Source organism: Caretta caretta, chromosome 4 (genome assembly GCF_965140235.1).
Source record: "Caretta caretta isolate rCarCar2 chromosome 4, rCarCar1.hap1, whole genome shotgun sequence".
Classification (NCBI taxonomy): Eukaryota; Metazoa; Chordata; order Testudines; family Cheloniidae; genus Caretta; species Caretta caretta.
In genome coordinates, this window is record NC_134209.1 from 30,343,702 (window position 1) to 30,369,895 (window position 26,194).

The 26,194-nt window shown below is 41.8% G+C and overlaps 1 protein-coding gene across 10 annotated transcripts; it reads left to right on the plus strand.

Annotated features, from left to right (window-relative positions):
• The first annotated feature begins 789 nt into the window (after positions 1 to 789).
• NUDT9 (nudix hydrolase 9) lies at positions 790 to 25,510 on the plus strand. Of its 10 annotated transcripts, none has more exons than XM_075127504.1 (11): positions 790 to 863; positions 5,860 to 6,222; positions 7,719 to 7,979; positions 9,155 to 9,391; positions 11,204 to 11,299; positions 14,540 to 14,626; positions 16,420 to 16,531; positions 16,987 to 17,133; positions 18,909 to 18,993; positions 20,127 to 20,323; positions 24,945 to 25,510. In XM_075127504.1, exons 3-10 carry the CDS (start codon positions 7,846 to 7,848, stop codon positions 20,300 to 20,302), a joined length of 1,074 nt encoding a protein of 357 aa, XP_074983605.1. In that variant the 5' UTR covers positions 790 to 863; positions 5,860 to 6,222; positions 7,719 to 7,845; the 3' UTR covers positions 20,303 to 20,323; positions 24,945 to 25,510. The 10 variants fall into 10 exon arrangements, with proteins under 10 accessions (XP_074983605.1, XP_074983609.1, XP_048703209.1 ...); XM_075127508.1 differs by having other exon boundaries at positions 7,719 to 7,773; XM_048847252.1 differs by having other exon boundaries at positions 7,774 to 7,979.
• Positions 25,511 to 26,194: the final 684 nt, after the last annotated feature.

Genomic DNA, 26,194 nt, shown 5'->3' on the forward strand with positions numbered 1-26,194 from the left:
CCTTCACCCAAAAGCCCTCATCCCCAGCCCCACACCCCCTCCCGCACCTCAAACCCCTCATCCCCAGCCCCTCCACCCCCCTCCGAGCGTGGTGGGGAGCGAGCAGCCGAGGGCGGTGGATGGAGCGAGTGGGGACCGGGCCTTCGCGAAGGGGTGGGTCGGGGGTGCTCGGTTTTGTGGGATAAGAAAGTTGGCAACCCTCTTGCCGAGCCGCCATGGCCCCACAGCGGCATGGGGAGGTGTGCACACATGCCCCACGGCAGCGATGGCTGCAGGCCGGCCCTGGTGCATAGCCCTTCCGCCCCCAGTGTGCGCACAGCTAGGACTATATTTCCCGCAATCCCGGAGGCACCCCTCCAGCCTCGCATCGAGGCCGCGAGTTCGCGGAAGGATCTCTACTGCGAGGCTCCAGCAAGGCGGAGCGCAGGAGGTGGGGGAATGCGTGCGCATCTCCCTACCGATGCCGAGAACGCAGCCAATAGGAAGGGGCGTTCGCTACTTTGGCGGTGGGACTCGGAGGAATCAAGCGCCGTTAGGTAGGGAGGAGGCAGCACGTCACAGCAGCTCTCGCGAGAGGTGCAGACGCGAGCGCCGAGGGGAAGCGACAGCCGGTCGCTGCCCTCGTCGGCGCGGTTGGGACCCGCCCGCTTCCGGCTGTACTCCAGTCAGAGCGAAGCTGGTGAGCGACGCCTTGCTCGTTTCCATGGCGGCTGCCGTGGCCCCAATCGGCTGCCAGAATGAGGCTTGATTGACGCGGGCATTGCCCTATCGCTAGTGGCGTTTCAGGGCGAGGGGGAGGTCCAGGCTAGTAGCCCTGTGAGCCCGGGGGTGGGACGGAAGGAGGCAGCCAGCCTCGCCAGGGGGTAAGAGGCCCTCCCGGCCAGGGCGGAGGCTGCCTTGGGGTGAGGGGGGCGCTGGGCGAGCAGGGGGTGTTAGCCGGGGAGCGGGGTGATTCCCGTCTTCGCATCGGGGCTCCCGCTTCCTGGCCTGCACCCACCCCCCGCTGGGTCCCGCGGGGCGGCCTGGTGCCCTGGTGCGGGCGGCCCCCGGGGGCTAGCAACATCCCCACGCGGTCCCGGGTCCCTGTGGAGCAGCCTGGGCCCGGAACGGCGGCAGCAGGGCCGCGGTGGGCTCCCGGTCACGGGCGGTCAGGGCTGGCTGTGTTACCGGGCCCTCTGCCCTGGGAGTGCCTGTGGGGGAGGCCTGTGGCCTGTGCTGTGCAGACGGGCAGACTCGATCATGGCAGGGGCGGGCTATGGACCCCAGCGCACAGCACGCTGCTTTGGTGTCTGTCACAGCTGACTTAGACCTGGCCTCTGGGGGCTCTTGCATGTGTCAAGCTGCGGGGTTCTTGTAACGCTCCCCTCCTCTCCCCTTCCCCGCTCCCCCGTGGCGTGTAAGGAATTAGCTAGCGCCCCTGCTCTCTGATGGATGGCTTCTGAATTGCTGACAGGGAGGCTAGCTCGTTCACCTGCACATCTACCAGTGTGATATGTGCCATCATGTGCCAGCAATGCCCCTCTGCCATGCACATTGGTCAAACTGGACAGTCTCTACATAAAAGAATAAATGGACACAAATCAGACGTCAAGAATTATAACATTCAACAACCAGTTGGAGAACACTTCAATCTCTCTGGTCACTCGATTACAGACCTAAAAGTGGCAATTCTTCAACAAAAGAACTGCAAAAACAGTGACTGCTGAATTGGAATTAATTTGCAAACTGGATACAATTAATTTAGGCTTGAATAGAGACTGGGAGTGGATGGGTCATTACACAAAAGTAAAACTATTTCCCTATGTTTATTCCACCCCTCCCGCCCCCCCACTGTTTCTCAGACGTTCTTGTCAACTGCTGGAAATGGCCCACCTTGATTATCACTACAAAAGGTTTTCTCCCACCCCCCACCCCTCCTGCTGATAATAGCTCATCTTAAATGATCACTCTCCTTACAGTGTGTATGGTAACACCCATTGTTTCATGTTCTCTATGTATATAAATCTCCCCACTGTATTTTCCACTGAATGCATCCGATGAAGTGAGCTGTAGCTCACGAAAGCTTATGCTCAAATAAATTAGTTAGTCTCTAAGGTGCCACAAGTACTCCTTTTAGCTCTAGGGATGGGGTCCTGCTCTTTTAGAGCAAGAGCATGCGAGTTGTGTCCCCACTGTGTCTGGATTCCAAGCGGCCACAGAAGGTTGCCACACAGTGACAGCTGCCAGGTTCCTGGGTGACTGTGAATTTGTTAAGACTTTCAAAATAAGCAGTTAAAGGAAACACTTGCACAGGGCTGGCCTACAACATTTTGGCACCTGAGACGGAGGGCTCGAATGACGCCCCCCTGCCACCTTGCTTGGGCCAAAACTTTGAAAGGTCTTAACTCTGCCTTCTTCCTGTTCTTCTCTGTTGGATGCTCTGCTACCTACCCCAATAAAGGACAACTAAGAACTTAAAATGCCTTGTGCAAAAAATTTTAAGTAACACTTAACTTTCAAACACCTGAACAGCAAATGTAACTTTTCTTGTCTGCATACTAAACACTAAAAAGAAAAGGAGTACTTGTGGCACTTTAGAGACTAACCAATTTATTTGAGCATAAGCTTTCGTGAGCTTCATAAGCATCCGATGAAGTGAGCTGTAGTGATTTGAACTGCTTCCTGCTGAAGGTCCACAGTCTGGACCAGCTCATGCTCTATTGAGATGTTTGCAAGGCCGACCATTGTGGAGTGTAGGTGTGTTTTTATTAACTTCAGCTTGGAGAAGCTGCGTTCTCCACTGGCAGCTGTTACAGGAAGTGTTAGAAGTATGCACAGAGCAACAAAAGCATTTGGAAAGAGGGTTGGTCATCTTATTTGTGTACATTCCAGAACAGCCTTTGGAGTTGATCCTGCTGAAATGTATCTTGAAAGGGCTTTCAGTTCATCACCTAAATCACTCGCATCAATATTGTGCATGTCATCATGTGTCAACACTGTCTCTAGTGCCTTGCATCGCTGGTGTAGATCTTCTTCAGGTATAGTGAGGAGTTTTGGAATATCATACAACATCCCAAATACACTGCTGTGTTCCTTGAGCTGTATGAAACATTCTTCAACTGACTGTATTGCACAATCTAGCACCTGGTTAAAGAATTCAACTTTGAATTGTTGTTTGGGGTCTCTTATGGGATTATCCCGTGCCTCGTAATCAAAATGTCATCGTCTTCGGTGACTCTTGTATTCTTGAATGGGTGGGAAAATAGCTTCAGCGTGAAGTTCCTCTGCCAACTTCTGTGCACTCTTCAGAACGTTTTTAAATCCCTCATCTGACTGGTAAGACTGTAGGTATGACTTTGCTTTGTCCAGTTGTTCCATTGCACCACATATATAGAGGTCAACACCTTGGAGTCTCTTGCTTACAACATTTATTTCAAAGAGTATGTCATGCCAGAACACTAAGCCACACAGAAATTGGAAGTTATGTATGTTTCTGGTGATTCCATTTCCCTCTGACATTGTTCTCCCATGAACAGTTCCTATCATAGCATTACCCTCCATAATGGCGACTATGGCACCATCTATCTTTCCAATTTGGTGTTTGTTAGGCTTTATCGCCTCCACTCGACTTTTCCATCGTGTGGCACTCAGTGGTTTCTTTGTCAGAGAGGATGTTCTCAGATGTTGCTTCAAAATTGGCCATCGATGAGTTGATGCAGAGAAAAATGCTTTGAATGACATTAAAAAATTCAGCAGCCTCACTAGAAGCTGATGCTGTATCACTGACCACCAAGTTCAATGAATGAGAACTGCCTGGGACAAAAAAAAGCTTGAGGGTTTAACTCTCGGATCCATGTCTGCACTCCTCTGTTCTTTCCTCTCATGTTGGCACCATTATTGTAGCCCTGACCTCTCATGTCAGCTGTCACAGTTCCTGTATCTTCCAGCTTTTTAAGAAGCACATTTGTCATACCAGATCCTATAGTATCATCAATGTCAATACATTCTAGAAAATGCTCTCTGACAGTCACCATTGCAGGGACATTTTCCCTAGGTTCTGTTGTTGTTACAAAACGCACCAGTAAAGTCATTTGTTCCCTATGGCCGATGTCAGGCGTGCAGTCCAGAATAACAGAGTAATATCTTGCTGACTTCAGATCTGCCACAATCTTCTGTTTGACTTTTCTTGCCTGTAACTGTATGATCTCATTTTGAATTGTTTTTCTAAGGTAGTGGTGTGTGTACATTTCTTGGATGGTGACTTTTCTTAGATGCTCCTGGAGTACAGCATCAAACTCAGCCATCAGCGCCACAATTTTAAGGAAGTTTCCATTGTTTGGCACGTACAGCTGATCTGAAGTGCTACGCTGTGGTAGGTTTTGGGTAGCAAGCATTCTCACCATGGCAATGAGCCCTTTCAAAACATTTTGCCAGTAAAGAGGCTCTGATGCAATCTTCTCTTGATGCTGATTGTCTGTGGTGGCTTTTAACCTTAGTCTCATCTCAAGCTCTTTCCACCTATGGAATGCTCTCTGGTGATTTGCTGCCGTCTCATGGCATGCCAGATTTCTAGCCAGATTTTTCCAGTCCTTTGTTCCTGTAGAACCCAATGTGACTGGAAGAGTTTGCAACAAAAACAGTATGCAGCATTCTGGGTTTTGGAGCACATAAGCCATGGCCTCTGCACTTTGTCACCATTGGGGATTTCACGCCAGTAATGTGTTGGATGGAAACTTCTATTTTCATTGTCTTTGGGGAACATGAAGTTTTTCACTTGCTGTGGCCCATGCAGTACAAGGATGTCCCTCAGGCTACTGCTCAAGTGGGTCCACAGTTCTGGATCATCTAGACTTAAGGAACTAAACTCAGCAGCAGCTGTTTCTTGCTCCTCCACCAAACTCTTCTCTGATCTACACTTTTCTTCAGGAATGTGCATGGTTACATCCATTTGAAATGGAGATATGGATGCTGCAGTAGCTGCCAGGTCACCTGCACTCTGACTAACTGGAAGATCAGGCATCTCCTCACCACTCACATCCTCACTGGGGCCAGAAGGCTCACCGTGAACATTTGTGTCTATGTATCTCAGGAGAGCTCCTTCCTGCTTAGATAGAAAAGCTTCCTTTGCTTTCTTTCTTTTTCTGAATGCCGCCCCCGAGGGGCGTTTTCTTCTTTCCCTCATGACTGCTGTTCTGTGCCAGCTATCATGGTTCTCAACACTCAATTGAAGGGTGTGACAGGTTGGATCACAGAAACCCCCTTGGGACTGCCACCTGATGTGCCAAGATTACTTCTGCCCCTGCTTTGCTGCCCTGTCACTTCGGACTTCGGTGCCCTGCCTGGTTTGAGCCAGACCTGCTAGCCTGCTGCAAACCCAGATCCAGGTCTGAACCACGTCCCCTAACAGCGATAGGCTTAACTGAAAGCAGCTTGCAGACATGTTCCTGTCTTTAACAATCAGATGCCCAACTCCCAATGGGTTCCAAACCATAAATAAATCTGTTTTACCCTGTATAAAGCTTATACAGGGTAAACGCATAAATTGTTCGCCCTCTAAAACACTGACTGAGAGATATGCACATCTGTTCCCCCCCCCCCCCGGTATTAATACATACTCTGGGTTGGTTAATAAGTAAAAAGTGATTTTTATTAAACACAGAAAGTAGGATTTAAGTGGTTCCAAGTAGTAATAGACAGAACAAAGTGAATTACCGAGCAAAATAAAATAAAACATGCAAGTCTATGTCTAGTACGGTAATAAAACAGAATACAGATAAAAGCCTCACCAGTTCCAGTAAGCTTTCTTTTACAGACTAATCTCCTTCTAGTCTGAGTCCAGCAATCACTCACACGTTGTGTGGTTACTGTCATTTGTTCCAGTTTCTTTCAGGTATCTTTGGCGGTGGAGAGGCTCTCTCTTTAGCCAGCTGAAGACAAAATGGAGTTTTGGAGTCACCTGGGCAAGTCACATGTCCATGCATGACTGAGTTCCTTACCAGCCAAGGCATATTCCTGGGAAAGCCCAGCTGTGGATTGGCATCTCCAAGTTCATTGTTGGTTATACAAATAAGCAGGCTGGTCGCAGGGCCTGAGTGAGGGAAGATATCAGCGTTTTAAGGGCCTAACTGGCTCCTACTACTTCAGTTGACTGCCTGTTCTCCTCAAGTGGGTTCGGGAAGCCACACAGGAAGCTTCCTGAGAAGCTGGTGTTAATCAGTCCAGGCTCCTGGGGGTGCTAGAGAGGTACATAAGAGGCTCCTCCTCCTCTCTCTCCCTGCGGTTCCTGCTGCTTTCTGTTGTTTCCTCTCACCTTTTCTCCTGCCTGCCTGCTATGTGTCTTGTGCCCTCCTTCCTCCAGCACAGCACTCCACCATCTCTGTGCATCTAGAGTAGAGAGAATACATATGCACCAGCAGCAGACACAATTTTCTACACTCTGGGCCGCCCCACAGTCTGGCACCTGAGGCGGCCTCAGTTCGCCTCATGGCAAGGCCAGCCCTGACCTTGCAGGTCATACGGTGTCTTGGATAAACATACACAATGTGATAGTTTACCTGTGCCAAAAAACAACTGAAAAACTGCCTTTTTTTTTTTTTTTTTAAGACATCCTTAACAACAGGTGAGTTGTTTTGAAACCTACCAAAAACTTCTAGCTTATACCCTGAACTAATATTAAACAAACAAACAAAACCAAAAAAATCCCCACCACCTTTCCTTTGGATAGTTATAATGGGAGTGAACCTACTGTTCAAAATGGAACCCTAGTTTTAACCTTAATTATGGAGCTTGTGCATAGTGGCCCTGTTCAGGTTAATTCTTAATGATCTGCTACTCAAAAACAACAGTTTTTTTCCCTAGTATCCCATCTATTCATGTTATGGTTTTGCAGGGCACTGGAAACAGCAGTCAGGAGCCACTTTGCAATTAAGGCACTTCTATAAACATAATTACTAGATAATCCTGACAGACCTGCACAGCAGGGACTAGAACTGTGGTCCTTCACCTGTCAAAACACATGCCTTCAGCTAAAATAAAACCTCAGTCACATTGTTGAAGTACAGATGGACCCTTGGACGTGATTCTCCACTGTCTTGGACCTTGCATAGTCATGTATACACGTACGTAGTATGTGTAAAATATTACCAGATCAGAATAATCATATTTTATGACCACTTTGCACAGGAATAAATGACTACCCAAGGTCCAAGACAGTTCTTTCCAAGCTTTGGCCAGCAATGACAGGGCACGCAGTGCTATTGCCCTGATCCTGCAAATACTTCATGCATGTACTTTTTTCATGTAAGTATTGCATGGTTAAATTTAAGCATGAGTGTAAATCATTGCAGCATTAGGACACGTAACTCATTCCAATTAGATAAAACAATAATTAATAGCTTAGTCTTCAATTAAACCTTCTGCACATGTTTTCAAGAGATTTAACTGTGGAAAGGGGTAAAATATGTCACTGTTAAATGATGAGCAGCCACCTGGTAGTTTGTTAGCACAATTCTGTTTGTTTAAAAGAAGATTTAAAACGTACAGTTTTAAAATTGTTGGACCATTTGTCTAAATCTAGTGTGACTTCCCTGAAGTCAGTAGAGTTGCACCTCTGCAAAACTGGAATAACTGACAGTACAATCTGGTTTACTATTTCTGTGTTTAGGATTCCCCCTCCTGCCCTACCCCACAAAGAATTCAACTTAAGTTATACAATAAATTAATATGGCTCTTCCTTGTAGGGAGTGAGGTGGACAAGACGACACATCAAATGTTTCCTACTTCGTCTCCTGACAGGTCAGGTCACTGCATGGCTGTTGGGCACTGTGTTCTGGGGAGACAAAGTTTCCTGTGAGCATCCTGCATGTGATGGCAAGGTGGTGTCTGGCCCGGACTGTTACTGTGGTGTCCCTCACTGTAACTCTGTCTGCTGTTGCTGTCAGGTACCCTAGCTGCCGACTCCTCCACCCACTACTCCATCCATTCAGAGAGCTGGCCTACAGGTATTTAAATTATAACACAGCAGTGACATAACCCTGCTACTTCCCATAAACAATAAAGCTAGGTTGAGGTCTAAGGCCTTGATCCTGCAAATATGTATGTGCATGCTTAACTTTACATGAGTAGTCCCACTGAAGTGTCTCATGGGACTATTTGTATAAAGTTATGTCTGTTTTGGCATGATCAGGGCTTATTTAGCCCTGTTATTTACTTATTTACCCCTGTTACACTTTCGATGGAGTGGCAGGGTATTTCAGATATTAAAATCAAAATTCTGCCATCAGATCTGTTGAACTTGGAGTTGCAAATATGTGAGTTGCACATGCATATCCAATGAGTGAATTTGGCCCTTAGTATGGTACATAGTTCTGGTAAAATCCCGAAAAGCAGCAGATGATTTTAAGTAAGTTTGTCGCAAGTAGTTACCATTGGAGACAAGTTACTCACTTGCATATGTTTACAGTTTTGGGCCTATTATATAATTTTACTGAAAGTCATGACAGTCTTGATGTATTAATTTTTCATTCTTGTAGAGAGGAATTAATTTTACCAAATTATAGGAAGTATAGCTAGGAAAAGAGATCTCAGATGGAAAGGTTGTGGGTCTAGTTGAGGAATGGGGCAATATTATCGCCTATTTATTCATTTGGATTTGTACGCTTTTTTATAAATAAAATAAAAAGAAGCAACATGACAATTCCTGATGTGTGTATTCATAATACTTATGTAACACTATAATGTAATTCCAATGAGCTGAACTATGCTGTATTTTTGGAATGTCACCACTTCTTTACTCAAAGTATTTTTGGTCATATAATGAGTTGTTATAATCTGTTGAAGAATTATGCTGCAATTTTGCTCAGATCATCCAGTTTTTTTGAGTTTCTTTGGTTTTAGTAAAAGTGCGTTGTTTGGCTAGGGCTGAAAAGGTATTCAATATTCAGAGCCTGTGAGTAGATAGATCAGAGGAAGAAATTTCTCTGGTTTACTCAACTACAGCTTAATCACTGGGCAGATGGAACTGCCTGTATATTTGTAAGCTTAATATGTTACTACGACTTTAACAATTTTAACACCATGTCTTTTTTTTCTCTCTTTACAATTTTGAATTGAATTAAATAACTTCATTAATATATTTTCAGGAGTGTAACACTTACTCTTTCCCCCCCCTCAATAGCTCAGTTCCAGTACATTGGTTCCATTTTTACCCTGTCAGCATGTTGAGCTGTTACAATCCAAATGAAAATGTCCACAACAAAGCTCACACCTCCCCATATCCAGGGTCAAAGGTTGAGCGCAGCAAAGTACCTACTGATAAAGTGGGCTGGCTAGTTGAGTGGGAGGATTACAGACCTGTGGAATACACTGCAGCCTCTGTCTTGGCTGGACCTACGTGGGCAGATCCGCAGATCAGGTGAGCAGTGTCGGACCAAAAGAAATTGGGGGTTCTTCTAGATGAATGTGGTTCTGCTACCCAGTGTAGAGAAAGGAAGGAATTTGTTTTAAATACAGCTGATAGAGAGAAGTTTGATCTACTTCTGCTTTAAATATCTTTCCTAAAATTACATGTGCACCTGGTACTTGTGAAAGTGACGGACTTAATAATCCTGGCTAGAGTACTGTATAATTTGGATAGGCTCTGTGAACTGTCCAAACATCTTCTACTGCACTGCACCTGTGACTATGGAATAGGTAGTAATTTTCTTCTAGAATGAATGGGTGTACCAGGCACAGCCGGATATTCAAATGAAGCTAGTTCTGTAACACATGCACATTTCTATGGCAGTGAAAGGGGTTAGTAACATGAGGAGGGAGCTTCCTTTCTATATGGGATAAAGATGAGTAAAATCTCAGTCTTGCTACACTGTCCTTTCAGTCGTTATCGACATCAGGGCTAGAATACTGCTGCAGCAGCTATATAGAGGCAGAGAAAGTGTTTCATAATATGTACATTTCCATTTGTTTGTTTGTATTTGTATATGAAATGCAAACAGACAGTAATAATACAATGTTAGAATTCTAGAATTGACCACTTGGATTCAAGAAATTCAGAAGTTAAGGTTGAGTGCCCAGCTTTAACTCTGCTTGCTTGTACATATGTATATCAATCCTGTCTAATATTGTAATCATACACTGTTTATTAAAGAATGCAATCTACATATTCTGCAACACTAGTTATGTATGTGTCTAAGATATCTTGTGATGCTGTATTTAAACTGTATGCAAACACGTGCACAAAAGGGGAGAAATAAAGTTAGTTAGTGCTTCAATCTTAATTTTCATGTTTCCTGACTTTGCGTTAATATTTGATTACATTTATTATTATAGTATTATTAGCACAGCATCTAATACCAAGGACTCTTGTAAGACTTAGGGTAGAAATGACTATACTGTGCTAGTGCAAAGTAGCCATAGCACAGGGTATATTCTCCCTCTAAATGTTCATAATTCTTAAAAGTGCTGATCCAGATGTTGTGTGTCAGTGTAATCTTCCAAGCAAGCCAGGTTTGAAGAAAACTGGGTCAATGGTTGTAAAGTTATGAATATTTGATGAAAAAACCTTTTGAAATATGCACATTCTATATGTCTGTGTGTGCATGCCCCTCTATAGACTCGTGGCGTGATTTTCAAAGGCACTGATGGGAATTAAATGCAAACTCCGAAAGTCAGTGATTTAATTGGAAAAGTGGTTAGTGTGTATTTTTCATATGCTCATAATTTTGATAAATCACAGCCAATCAAAGGTCTCCTCGGGGATTGTATCTATGTCAAGTTTCAAAGCTTGGCTATTTTGTCCTGTAGACCTGGCTCCAAAAAAATTGGTTAAAAATTTATAAAATGGGAAAAATAAATGTTTGCCAAATTCAAAAGTGGACAAAGGGATTTTGTTCAAACTTTAAAACAAACACACACTTTGGGCCAGAATCAGTCATGGAAAGTATCATCCCAAAAGGTGGATATTTTAGAAACTTAAAATGTCAAATCCATATATCACCTGTTAGAAGTATTGAGAGATTCTGCAGTTTGCAAATACTGACATTTTAATGGGGGCAGGGGAAAAGCTTAGAAAAATAGGGCTGCAATTCAGTTTTAGACATTTTGGTGAACCAAGTGCCAGCCCTGAGATTTTTGGTGTTTCAGATCCTTTGGATGGCATTACAGCCTCTATAAATAACAGCTGTTGGTTATTTAGTAACTTACTCTATACTATTCTTCCCTGAAACAGTGCCAAAAACTTTTCTCCCAGATTCAATGAGAAGGATGGACAAGTGGAGAGGAGGAGTCTGAGTGGCTTGTATGAGGTTGAAAATGGGAGGCCCAGGTAGGTGTTTTTACTCCTTAATCTTCTGTGTCAATGTTGTGACACTGCACCACATATTGTCATAGTAATATTATTATGGTATGATTATGACATAATTATGGTGCATTTTGTACAAGATAAGTCATGTGAGATGTCATTGAAAAAGTTATGATTTGCTGAATGTGGTTAACTATTTGTATGCATGTATCATTTTTGTAGCTGAAGTTATGAATATTGACTCTGTATCTGTATTTCAAATATAGTTACACCTGTGTAGTGCCCATTAGACAAGATGCTTTCAGTCTAGATGGCTGGTTGGGAAGAGCCTATTCAGGGCAATGAGCCATTAGGGAAAACAATAGGTCTTAGGAGAAGCTTATCTCCCACTTGGTGAGCCTTTCTGAGAACACTCCAGACAGCCTGTAAGTAATGGCTGCTATGACTCTACAAGGACATGTGACCCAAGCCACATGATTCTGGATTCCATCTTGAGATATCAATATTACAAAGACTGAACTGGGGAAAGTGCTGGATCCAGGCAAAAGGAATTTCAATCTGTATATGAAAGACCTGGGGATTCCAAGCCATCAGGCAAATGCAGCTTGTCCCTTAAGAATCTGCAGCCTGCTTGTATCATCAGCTAGGGTGAGAATTTGCTAATTCATGTCCTGTCTTTCTAGTATCTTAGACTTAGTTTGTGTTTTTGTTTATTTATTAGGTAATCTGCTTTGATCTGTTTGCTATTACTTAAAATCTATCTTCAATTAATAAACTTGCTTTTGCTTTATCTAAACCGGTGAGTTGGAGTGAAGTGCGTGGGAAATTGTAGCTCAAGGGACAAAGGCTGTTGCATATTCCTCTCCACATTGAGGGGACAGGGGGGTGAACTCTATGAGCTTACACTGTACAGTTTCCTGTGCAGCTCAAGACGATATAATTTTGGGTTTATATTCCAGAGGGGGTGCGTGCCTGGGGAGCTGAGAGTTACCTTGGCTGTAGCCTTTCTATTGTTTCGTGCAGTGGCTAGGCAGAGAGCTTGCATGTAACTGCAACTGGATGTGTCCCTAGGGTGTATGCTGGTGGAAGTGTAGGACTGGGGGCATGTCTGCAGCTTGTCAGAACAGTGCAATGTGAGAGGGGGCCCAGGCTGGTGGGTCAGAGGGCTCAGTGTACCCCAGTTCCTGGTGGCACCCTGAGGGGAACTCCTCACAAATGTCATTTGAGAAGGTGTGTTTTTAATGTCTTTTGTATCTAATTTAGCATGTGTTACATACTAGACCAGAAGAGCACATTATCTGTGCTGACTTCACTGGTGCAAAGTCCCACACCAGAAAGTTTGCTTAGAAGAGAACTGTAAAGGAGCAATGAAGTGGTGGGCCTGTAGCTAACCCAGCTCCCAAGATTGGAGGATGGGTTGGATGTAGATCTACATGTGTGGGAGAATGTGCTGTAGGATGTGTTGCATCAGTGCATTCCTGCTTTAGCTTCTGCTGGCAGAACTTCTAAGGAAACACCACCTCCTTCCCTGAGGTGTAACTCTCTCAGACTGGATGCAGCAGTTCTCATTGACACAGGAAGGTACAGTTTGTACCTCTCTGCAGCAGAGGTGAATCTAACACATTATATTTAAACTGTTTATTCTCTATAGGTAAGTGTTTATAATCTCCATTCTTGTGTTTCACACATCAGAGATGAGATTGGAAAGCTGACTAGCAAGCTGAGGGCAAGATTGTGACCTTCCCCTACCTGCTAGTATACAGTGTCTCCTTACTCTTCTCGATGAACTACCCACATAGCCAGCCCATGTGTGAGGCTAGAGAAGACTGTGAAGGGCTGCTACTCCCCCCAGCAAAATGAGGTTGGGACCTTGACCCCCATACCCTGGCATGTAGAACTGCTCTTGCAAACCAGTCACAATTCCTTCCTAGACTGCTCCTGGGATGGTGCAGCTACGTGTTCCGTCCTCTTTACCCTTTACCTTGGAGTAGGAACAATTTAGACCCTTCAGGAGAGTTGTAGTCGTGATCTGGAGGTGAGACTAGTTTAGTTCTTTGACATCATTTCATTTTTTTCTGTGTTTGGTTACTGTATTTAGATTCCAAGGTAAAAGAACAAACCAAAGAATGTCCCTCCAAAGTTCCAGGATCCCTTGCCATATTTTAAAATACAGCATTATAGGAGTTTACAAAACAAAGTGTTGTGGTTTAACTTTTGTATTTTATTGTCAAATTTAGGAAATGTAATGGAGCTTGATCTCACTAAAATGTTTAATAATATTTTCTGTCCATACCTTGAGAGAGAGAGAGAGGCTGAGGTATATGTTGACACTAAGAACTTGACCAAATGTACATTGTTATCCTCCTCTTTCCTTCTTCTGTAGTTCCTTATTATTTGAATGAAGCTGACTTCCCAGAATATTTGTACATATGGGTGTTAGGGTTCCCTCCCCGCTCTGAACTCTAGGGGTACAGATGTGGGGACCTGCATGAAAGGCTCCCATAGCTTATCTCTACCAGCTTAGGTTAAAACTTCCTCAAGGCACAAATACTTCCTTGTCCTTGGAACGGTACTGCTGCCACCCTCAAGTGAGTTAGACAAAGATTTAGGAAAAGGACCTCTTGGAGTTCCTGTTTCCCCAAAATATCCCCCCAAGCCCCTTCACCCCCTTTCCTGGGGAGGCTTGAGAGTAAACAAGGTGAGCACAGACCAGTCCCTTGGGTCTTTAAGACACTAAAAACCAATCAGGTTCTTAAAAGCAGAACTTTATTATAAAGAAAAAGTAAAAGAAGCACCTCTGTAAAATCAGGATGGAAGGTAATTTTACAGGGTAATCAGATTCAAAACACAGAGGGTTCCCCTCTAGGCAAAACTTTAAAGTTACAAAAAAAGAAAAACACAAAAAAACCCAGGAATAAACCTCCCTGTTAGCCTAGGGAAAATTTACAAGCTAAAACGAAAGATAATCTAACACATTTCCTTCCTATTACTTACAGTTTGTAATCTTAGATGCTCAGTTCAGGTATGGCTTTCGGAGATGTACTTTCCCTGCCCTGGTTCCTTGCTGTCCCGGAGAGAACACAAAGAAGCACAAAACAAAAACCTTCCCCCACAGATTTGAAAGTATCTTCTCCCCTTATTGGTCCTTTCGACCAGTTTATCTGAGCTTCTTAATCCTTTACAGGTAAAGGAGGGATTTTATGCTACTCTTAGCTGTATGTTTGTGACAATGGGGGATTTCATATGTACCACCTTCTCTTTCAGAAATCCGTCAGGCAGGACGGGACTGGTGGGTCGAGGATTATTAGGGCGCTGGGGACCAAACCATGCTGCAGATCCTATTATAACTAGGTAAGGAAGACAGGATCAGAGGATGATAGGCCAGCAGAATGGAAAAATGTAGAACTTGCATTCATGTGTACATGTCAGGTACCTGTATATGAAAAACTATGATTATATTTTGATAGGTAACATCCATGTAATAGATATATTTATGTGCAGTTAGTTTAATGAAATATTAGGCAAATGCTTTATTTTCATTTTTGGAGAGGTGAATGGGAAGTAATCAGGACAGACCATTACTTTAACTGGGGAAGCGGATTTAAAAAAAAAAAATAGGAATAACGCAGCTGATAAACCACTGTAGGAAAGTATACACAAGATGACGTGGTAAAAACATCTGAAAGCACAGTGGTGTTGCAGAATACCTTGCATGATTCTCATCATAATATGCCAATGGGCCTTTCCAATGCTCTGTGTAAAATTACTAGTTATCCTTTTTAAAAGATTGTAGGTTTGAAATTCACAACTGGTAATAACTGAAATTCAGCACGGCACATCATGAGATGTGTATCTCCACTGCACTGTTTGAGATGCTGTCTGGTTTTAATGCCTTATCTGAGGAGATCCTCTCTGCTGTTCAGGTCAAAACACATAGCAGTTTTATGATATTATTGCATTAAAATTCAATATATATATAAACATTGCATACAAAAACACATTAAAATAAAAATTGTTAGGTGGCAAAGTCAAGCACTCAAAAATTAGATGTCAGAATTAAGGTGATTGTGCAACCTTAATTTGGCCCCCATGGGCATATACATTGTGATACAGTCTTTAATAACATGATCATATACCATTTTTTTCCATCGCACCATTGCCTAATCCAATTTACAGGATGAGTAGTGCTCAGGAAGTGAGGCAACAGATCAGTATTTCTTTTTATGATCATGGTTCAGTGTAGGCCCTGTAGCTTATTTATTGCATTCCATCCAAACCCTGCTCTAAGTACAAATTTATTACTTTCTTCATAGGCTTTTTAGGCTGCTCATCACCACAGTATAACCCTAATATCTGAAAAGGAGTACTTGTGGCACCTTAGAGACTAACCAATTTATTTGAGCATAAGCTTTCGTGAGCTACAGCATCCGATGAAGTGAGCTGTAGCTCACGAAAGCTTATGCTCAAATAAATTGGTTAGTCTCTAAGGGGCCACAAGTACTCCTTTTCTTTTTGCGGATACAGACTAACACGGCTGCTACTCTGAAACCTAATATCTGAATACTTCAGAAACATTAAACTCCCCATGGAGATAAGAGAGCATTTTTATCCCCATTTCACAGATGAGGAAACTAAAGCAAGGACATAGAGACTTATCAGGGCACACAGTGAATCAGTGGAAGAGCCAGGATAAGAACTCCCAGATAAGCAGTAGCTAATTCCCAAGCCCTTTACTCATTCCTCCAGACCACGCTTTCTTGATGCCAGAGTGTCTGAGCAAACACAATTCATGTTGACTTTAGTAGCAATTGCGAGCACTCAGCACTCTTGTCTCAGGTATTTAAAAGTGGGCACGTAGAAAATAAGGAATCCACAATTTGTGTGAAAAGTTTTAAGTGACTTGCCCAGCATCACCTAGGAACTCCGTCAAAGGCAGGGATTTAATCCAGTTCTCTCAGGGCAGCTTTCAGCTGCCTTATTACAAGATGATGATTTCTGTTTTAGAGTCCTGCCTCATTCACCACACCATACCTTCCAACCTCAAGAGCAAATACTGCAGGGGCAGAAACAGTCTCATTCACTTGATGACCTTGCTTAATTCCAAAGAATGGAAAATAATTTTCCTCGTTTGTCATTCCCTGCAGGTGGAAGAGAGATAGCAGTGGCAATAAAATAATTCACCCAATCTCTGGCAAGAACATTTTACAGTTTGTAGCAATCAAGAGGAAAGACTGTGGGGAATGGGCCATCCCAGGGGTAAGAACCAAAGCACCAAGCAGACATGACAATTATTGACTAGTAAGGCTATGAAAATGTAATTGGTATTGATTTGACAGCTAGTGTGCATATCCTCTGAATGACTTCCCCTTGTGAGGCATATGAGGGCACTTTAGAAAGCATCAAGGAGAACTAAAATATTGTTTTATCAAAAAGCCATTAAACTGTTTCTTTTTATTGTCATGGTACAAGACAGTATTTGCATCTAACTGGGACTATTCTTTCCAGCTTCATTTATTTACAGATTTCACGCTTCTTTTATTATTGTTGATTACTATTGGTGTTCATAACTCTTCACAAATCCGTTATACCTCCTTGAATGATTTACAGTCTAACACAGACCAATAGAACATACTGAATAAAGAGCAGATGGAATAAGGAGAGCAGACAGGGTCAAAGAGATATCAGCAATGGGTGTTTTTGTTTTTGTTTAGGGTATGGTAGATCCAGGAGAGAAGATCAGTGCCACACTGAAACGAGAATTTAGTGAGGAGGCCTTAAACTCCTTACAGAAATCCAGAGCAGAGAAGGAAGAGATGGAGAAGCAAATGAACAGACTCTTCAACCAGGAACATTTTGTGGTAAACCTTTTCTTCTTCTATGGTAACCTTGTATCTTATTAAAAAACATACTCAAACATCAATAGAATTTATAGGGGACTAAAGAAAAACTGTAGCAGAATGGTTTCATCCATGACGCCACTGTGCTGTACTGTGGGAGTGGATTCTACTTGTGTCCTTCCTCGCTTGGAAATATCCCTACAACTGAGGATTTCTGAACTTTAATATGTGGTTTTCTAGCAGGGAACTGTGCTTTGGTATCAGCCAGTTGCACGTTTGGGTGTAGAATTGTAACATGAGAGAGAATTGGATAGAGCCCTGCTTATCTGGGATCTACACTCTGGAAAAGGCATAGTCTGGAAAAGTTCAATTACATCCTCATTTTATGTATCATTTTCTTAGAGAGACTGATGTATTGTTTTGATGGCCAAGTAGAGTTACTGGAGGTACGAGCCCCTATGAATCTTCTGGCTGCAGCTTCCTTAAATCCTTGTCTATTGTGGGTGATTACAGTGCACTTACACCGCATTCTGTGCCAGTCCCTTAATGGAAAGTGCATGTCAATAAATTGTGTAAGGGTCATCATTACTGATGCTCCTCCGTTTTGCAGTAAAGGCTGCTTTGCATTGCTTGGCACCTCAAGGCTGTGGAATGGAGTTGGGGAATTGATAGGAAAGAGAGCTTTGGACAGTGATGCATTTGTTATGCCTCACCAACTACTAATCTCTCAATAGATAAATATCGCTCTAGACATGGAAGAAAGCCCAGGATCATGGATTATTTTCCTCAGGAGACATTACATGATTATAAAACTTCAATAATGGAGAGGGACCACACAAGAAACCATTCAGTTCAAAGGACAGCTGTCAAAGCAGCTATCGAAAAAGAACTGAGAGTATTAACTGGAACTGGTTGTAATGTCTAGAATAATTTTAAATCTTTTTCCCCCTCTTCTTTGCAAATTTTCTGTGGCATTTTGAATTTCAGTGAAAAATGGTTCAGAGCTTTCAGGAAAATTTCATTCAGGTTTCTCAGATTTTTAAATGTTTTCACCAGTTCTGTTAACTTTTGTGCCTCACCAATGGATAGATGCAGACTGCCGCAATCATAGCGAGTCTGTGAAACTTGTTTAGAATGCCATTCTACTGAGTATTCCAATCTTTATCCTGTGGATTAATTCCCTTTCTGCGAACAATAATTAATGTGTCTGAGCTCAGTGGGTTCTAGTGATTAAATGATTAATACCATTTATTATTGTGGTAGCATGTAGAAGCCCCACACTATGCTAGGCACTGTACAAATGCAGAACAAAAAGACAACCCCTGCCCCAGGGCGCTTACAATCGAAGCATAAGACAAGAGACACTGTGGATACAGACCCGGGGGTGGGGGGCATAAGGAAACAATGAGAAAATATTGGTCAGCATGATAGGCAGTGGTCTAAGCACACCAGTTGCTTAACTGTCAAGATTTTTTGTCTGCATTATGGGAAAGGAGTGTTTTTTAAAGAGGGATTTGAAGTAAGACAATGAAGTGCTTTGTAAATGTTATAAGGAGCTCCTCCCATGTGTGAGGGGCAGCATGGGAAAAAGCACAAAAATGGTTGTCTTCAAACTTAACAGGAAAAGCTTTTGAATGTGCTGACTCGTTTGGGGGAGCAGATCATGTACTCTTCCAGAACATTGCAAACTAGTACAATTTACAGTCATTCCTTAACCAACGGTGAGGCCTTTTAAGATTCTGTGTCATCTCCTATAATGTTGTGCCCTCAGCTTAGATTGTCTGTTTTCTTCTTAGGTGTATAAGGGATATGTGGATGATCCTCGTAATACAGATAATGCCTGGATAGAGACAGAAGCTGTGAACTACCATGACGAACCTGGTGGGTATCCACATTTTTACCTTTTTAGCAGTTGCTCCCCTAAATATGCTGTTACAAACTAGGGGGAAGATGACAGAAAGGTGGTACAGGGCCTGAGATGCACGTAACTCATCAAGTGTGAAAATTAGGTGTTAATCTATGGAACAAAAGTCAGTGGGTGAGTTTTTTCCCCAGAGATGTTCACCCATGGCACACAGTAATCTTTTTCTCCAGCTCAGCCGGTTCCAATAAATATTCCTAAAGGTTAGTTGGCTAAATTATGTTAAGAAAAATAGGTGCTTTGGGAAGATATCTATTTCAATTGAACATATTGGAAGAATCGTGAAAATGTAACTTAATTTTTAAGATTTTATATATATTTAGTATAAATTATTGGCTAGAGACCAGACATTTAACTAAGCCTTGTTCATCCTACAGTGTCTCTTTAAATTTGGTTTACTCTTCTGTCCCATCATGAAACTTGGGAGGAGGGATTTAATTTTTCAGAACTGTTCCAGTAACTAGCCAATGCAAAGGACTTGTTGCTTGTTTAGAGGCATTGTTTTGGTGAAGACCTATAAAGACAGCCAATTATTGTTGTCTTCACTCTTCATTATAGTGTGGGATTAGGCCATTGGTATTTTCAGGTACCCTTCTGAAATAGTAGTATCAGAATCTGGTTTACATCTTGGTGAATGGCATGCGGGATGGAAAGTTTCCAACCATTAGCTATATAAAGGGTATAAAACATTGCAGCAATAGGGGCAGAGGAGAGCAGAGATCAGTTGAACCTAAAACTTACTTTAGCAGGAAGACAGTGCATATAATCACATTCATTTTACTAGCTAGCCATGGCACTTGTGAAACTGCAAAAATGGTGACACAAGGGTTAAGGCTACCTATTCCGTCTCCAGCTCGACAGTATAATGTCAGTTATGCATGTAAGTATGAGAGAGGTAATTGTAACACAGAGGAAGAATGTGCTTAATGTCCTAGCTGCTGTTTAAAAACCGGAATGGCATTTTCAGGGCAGTAGTTGGAGTGAAACTGGCATGAACAGGCCTCCTGCAGCTGAGAGTAATGGAGCATGCAGGATAGTGAGAGGGCAGGAAAGAAGATAAAATACTGTCTTAAATCTTTTGTTTGGCAATCAGGTGAGACAATGGATAACTTGCTTCTGGAAGCAGGAGATGATGCTGGGAAAGTGAAATGGGTTGACATCAGTGAGAAACTCAAGCTATATGCAAATCATGGCAACTTCATCAGACTTGTAGCTGAGAAATGGGGAGCACACTGGAATGAAGACCCTGTTCCTGGCTGCCATAAGTGATGCTACTGGAAACTGATGCAAGTATAAAAAGGAAAAGAACATGTTACTTTATTTAGAGAGGCCATCTTTTGTATCTTCAGTTTTGTTAGTGTTCAGTACTGGGTATAAATTGGTACATTAATTGCCTTTTGGTCTGAAACTAGTGCTATACATGGTACATAATGGTAAATACATCAGACATGAAGGGCAAAAAGCATATAGAAGCGCTCCAGTTAAATAGCTGGAATATTCTATGACTGCAGTTAGGCATGGCCTAAACCAAAGCATCTATAAGACTTTTCTCTTCCCAGAACTCTAGAATCCAAACTGGGATGAACTCAGACTAAAAACAGACTTTGCTATCACGTTCTCCATTGCCTTCTCCTTAGTGATTTCCATTCAGCTCTTAACAACTGCAGACAGACATGGCAGTGCCGAGATTCTAAATTGTCTTGATTTTTATACTAATTTGTTGGCTTGGAATTTAGCTTTGTGTGCGTTTGCTGATATCTGTCAGGAAGAGAAACTTTTCAGGTAGGCATGAGGTTCAGTGTGATGAGCTAAGTGATGATTTAATAAATGTGATATGAAAGTTATATAATAAACCAAAAACTAAATGAATTCACTTTCGCTTTAGGAAACCACTGGCAAAAAAATAAAAAATCTTGTCTGAGAAGTGAGTACTCCTGATGTTGAGTATCATGAGTATTTTGGTAGACTGAATTGTTGTGTTAATCACTCATGAACAAATCCAATAATGAATTTGAGTTGTGAGGAACCTCTAATACAAGGTTGCCCAAATATTGTGACACAAAGGGTCAAACTGCTAATTTGCCAGGAAGCCAAGGGTATGATCCAGTATGCATGTATTTTATTCCAAGACACATTTATAAGTGCACATAACCAGAATATTTGCTTGTACTTGTGCCTTCCTTGATAAGAGACACACAGGTTTGGTTGAATTTGCCAGCAACTTAAGAACCTGTAGCTGATCTGCTTGTATTTTCCTGCTGTTAAAGCAAGAAAATGGCTTTCTGGGCTATATATTAGGACTCTGTGGGCTGAATTTTACTCTTGGGCTACTCTTCAGGCAACTTTGCTCTGATGTCATCTCATCCTTCCCCTAGCACCATGCTAGAGCTGATCTTTGTTTTCTTTTTTAGATCTTCTGTAGAACATCCCTGATTGATGTGTATCGTGCCTGGCTAATTGAATATCTCTAATAATGCTAACCCTGATAATGCTGCATTTGGTTGCTGACAATCCCTCAATGTTGCAGTACTCTCAGGGATAGCCTGATGACTCCAACATTGGGGGGCGAAATTACATCAAAAATGTCTGCTGGCAAGTGCTAAGATTCAGCTCTAGAAAGGACTTTGAATGTGGTCCGCTGATTGGACACACAACTACACTCAACCATAAGCATCATAACGGAGACGTTTTGACCAGCTCAGTACCACGGGTTCCCCGTGTTACGCAGCATCACTCCTCCACACATCCATTGTGAGGATGCTCTAGTCCGAATGGTTGAGAAGATCAGGGCAAACCTGAGCCTACCACCATACACAGACATCTTTGACCACCCAACAGTATGTTTGTTGTCAAGGCCCCTATTGTGGGCCCACTTGTCCTGTCAAGATTTCTCTGTGATGTCGATGTGGTTTGAGCAATGGTCTGCAGCTGATGTCGGAAACCATTCTCTTATAACTGACCCAGTCATGTGTGGACCCAGCCGTGATTTGCCCACACTGCTCATGTGTCCTTCTGAACCAATTTCAAATGGGCCAGGGTAAATATGCAGCCAACCCTCACATCTGGGGCCAACAAAAGGATTCCATGTGCAGCTGTGGCCAAAAACAGACAATGACACGCATCACTGGCGACTGCCCTGTGACCAGATTTGATGGTAGTCTGAGGGACTGAACTTTGCTGCTGCCGTAAATTGACTTGGCAAACTCCACTTTTAATAAGAAGAATACCCTGCATCCCTCCCCCCCTTACTTGTGTGTTCCGATGTTTAGCTGTTCATATGTATGATGTTCTGCCAGTGTTTAGCTTGAGTTGTCCTTGCTTTTGCTTAAGTTCATCTTATTTCTGTCCACTTACTCTAGTAATTGTCTGCAACACATGAAGGGTTGGTATGTCTCCTTCCACTCTCCTTTATATTTAATAAGTTGAGCTCTTTACCTTTCCTTACAGACCTTGCTTCTAAGTATGTTATCCTTCAGGTATGCTTTACGCTCTCTGCCTTCAAATTCTAAAATAATGTGACACCCAAAAGTGAATTCAGCATTTTTTGGCTGTTGTGCTGAATAGTTAGAATAACTTTTTTTTTTTTTTGCTTGTTTTACAGGAGGTGCACCTCTTTAATATAGCACTTGTCTTTTCTGTGACTGTCTGCTACATAATTGCAAATAAGCTCTTCAAAACCAAACAATGCTGAAACTTCAAACTGTATCAAAGTGTAACTGCTGCCAGCACAATGTGTATTATCAGAGTTGTTGACAGTGTTTGGTGGTTGAAGCTTTTGTGCGGATTTCTTGCTTCTCCCCACAAATCAAATGGGCAGGATGATATTGTCAACATGAATAGAAAATTCCGTTGCATACTATGTTCTTTTGCAGTTCGTTACTCTCTCAGCATCACTGATAATATCTGAGAGTGATATGTCAAACATGTTCACCTCAAGAGGGCTGTTGAGGAAAGTCAGATAATGAGTTAAGGCTCATTTTTCAATGCTCTCCTATCAGGAATCAGGGCCTGGAGCCGAGCCAGGCTCTGGGCAACCTAATGAGCACAGCCTGTAGTAGGCCGGCTGATTGGCTCCACTGTCTTATTAGTGGGAAGAGTCTGCTCAAAGCATATGCAGACTTGGTTGCAATAGCTCCTGTGCCTGCTGGTTCCTAGCCTTGCTCTTACCTTGTTTCAGTCCTGGTGTTGCCATCGACCCAGCCTTGGTATGAGATCATTGTGGGCTCCTTCATAGGAAAATGAGTAAGTGTTATTAAAGGCAATTGAGTTTCTCCAAATCCATGGAACACCTACATGCTTTACAATTATCTGCTGTTTGAGTGTCTCCCAAAGATTCTTCACCTTTAACTTCACACAAACAATTTAAGCTGCTATTTCTTAAGTTTCCCAATGTCTCCTAATATGACTGGTCTTTTGAAAGCCATTTACTTAATGGTCACTCTTCAACACTAGGGCAAAATTCTGCCAGTTGCAAGTGTGGTTATCCAGTCCTCACTGTGCTACAAAAATGTATGGAAGGGATGGGTAGTTATATGCTGTAAAAAGTTTAAAGAGCTGATAGTATAATTCAGTGTTCATTAGCAGTTATTCTCATCCCTCAGTTGTCATTGGTTGTAAGGGAATGGGAGCCACAGGAAAGAAAGCACATGAGGAGTATTTAGGAATGCAGTTAATTTGGGACACTTGTAGAGGTTTGTGAAGTTTGCCCACCTGTTCATTCCAGTCCGCTTAATGGCTAATTGAATAGTTGCCATCTAAAATATGAGGAGAAATAATATATATCCCTTACCAACTCTATTGCTTACAAATTTTTAAGCGCTGCTCTAAGTTTGATTTTTTGTTTTTGCTTCTGCTGCTACACAGGACTAATATTTCGGAATAGGGTCCCATTATCTGTGATACCTTCACAACTAAGAATGGACCTTCATGTTGATCAACTGATTTGAAAGACTATTCAGTACTTTACACTTTTTTTTTTTACCATTCCCAAGATAGGGAATGTGGATTATTTTTTTTTTTAATTGGCGGTGAAGAAGAAATAGTGGTACATTTGTTGCAAGAGTAGGAAATGAGAAAAAGGCTCTTGTGGGAAGTAGCTTTGGGAAAGTGTAAAACTAATCTAGCCAAATTATGTCTACTTGTGGCTATATTATAACAGAAAAGGAAGGACTTAAAACTAAAAACCTAACTTACATGCCATCTATATGCTTGTTGGATAAACTTTGCAATCAGAAATTTTTATACAACTGTGCATATGTTTCTGGAAGTGTTAAGACTCAAAAGAAATAGTTCTTACTGAATATTGCACAAAGTTTAGATCTGTATATTGAAGAAACATTAATTGTTCTGGTCCATGAATGCTGTTTTTATTAAAATTTCATAGTCACATTGTCATTGAATTTATGTTTAATCAAGCATCACTGAGTTAAAATCAGATTAAATATAGGAATGTTTTATGCAGCTTTTTCATTCTGTGTTGTATGTGAAAGATTTAAATTTCCAGGAGGGGGAGGAGACAGAGGAAAGACTAATACTAGGGGTTTTGTGTACAAACAGTTTTCTGATTTGTTCTTATTGATAGTCTCTTCATGTATCATTTAAATTTCATTACAGAAACAGAAGAACTAATGTGTTTCAATTATTAATATATAGGCAAAAAGCTAGTAGTCTCATTTTTCCTGTATTTAAGAGCAGTCCGTAGTTAGAGATTTATTTTAGTGTCTTCTCCCAGTTTCTCCACCACCCTCCAATTCATTTGCATAAAGTTGTTCTAACTATAGAAGTTGTGCCGCTATAGTTAAAGAAACCTATTTTCAGGGTGTTACAAATCCTGTACTATAACATTCAAATACATTTTTGTGTTTGAGGTTAAAATCTGATGGGGCCACACTTTTCACTTCTATACAGGGAGGAGATCTGGAGAATAAGAAAGAAGTACTGTTTCTACTGAAGTTTCTCTGTGGTTACCACATGGTTTTTGGACTCTACAGGTCAGGAGGAGCAGTAGATGTGACTGAGAGAATGGCTACTATCCAGTGCTTTATCCCACTATAATTACTGGAGACTGACAGCATTATTTAAGCATGTGGTACATCTCATTATGTTATTTCCTTGTACAATCCTAAATAATTTCTCCCTCCATGGTATGTACATCCTTCAAAGATTGGTGTCCTGTGTCTCTGCACATTCTTTGTTCCCTTATCTCCACACTTTATATAATTAGCTCTTTTAGTATTTCATCATAATCTTGCTCTTTATTTTCATCTGAACTTCTCTACTGTACTTGTAGTAAATAATTCTGTATGGGAGGGGAGATGGATTTTATTTCCTGTGGAAAGTAGTCATGCCACAATTACGTTAATAGAAAATCAACGATAATAAGGAAGTGAAAATGTTTTGATTTAAAAAACAAAAATGAGGAAGGTACAAATTGTGTCTGTCATTTAAGCTTTCAAATAAAAATTGCTTATAAATAGACCTAGGTGTACATTTCTTATTGAGTAGGTGTAAGTTTGGCTCATCTTTAAGAGCAGTCCTTTAAACAGACTGTTAGAAAATGTTCAGTCAATGCTCAGTCTTTATTAAAGTATAAAGTGTGGAACATATGGTTTGGATGAGTGGAATCATCTGCTGTTAAGGGGTTAGACAAAGAACACAGATGAATGTTAGAGGCATGTATAGGTGTACTGAATCTCCAGAATTTTCAGTGCACCAGTAACATTAAAGGTGTGAGAGAGAATACAAATTCAAACAAAACAAGCAAAAAAAAACCTTGATGACTTAGAAGTAGATAAGTTGCATGGAGGACATCATTAAATTCCCAGTGTCATCTGCAGAATGAGAAAACTGAATTAGAATCTCAGATTGAACAGCTGTTTCTGCTGTTCTTTATCATTAAATAGAACATGTTAAGTCATAGCACTAGCAGTGAAGTAAACTATTGTAAATAAATGACCACATGAGCAAAAGCAGATCTCTTATGTCAATGGGAGATAATTGAGGAGTAGCTTCATACATAAAATATGAACGTACTGTTGTGTTTAGTAATCTTAACAGAGTTATTATTAAAACTAACAATCCATGTTTCCATAAAATATAAACATTTCACAAAGTATTCATTAACCAACAAAACAAAATGATTTACCCACTCTGAACCTAGAA

Bases quoted from the DNA above. Each gene is read 5' to 3' on its own strand.
- NUDT9 (XM_075127504.1), top strand. From the start codon at position 7,846: ATGGCAAGGTGGTGTCTGGCCCGGACTGTTACTGTGGTGTCCCTCACT. The intron at 9,392-11,203 runs GTGAGCAGTGTC...TCCCTGAAACAG, and splicing joins TGGGCAGATCCGCAGATCAG to TGCCAAAAACTTTTCTCCCA. The intron at 16,532-16,986 runs GTAAGAACCAAA...GTTTTTGTTTAG, and splicing joins GGGAATGGGCCATCCCAGGG to GGTATGGTAGATCCAGGAGA.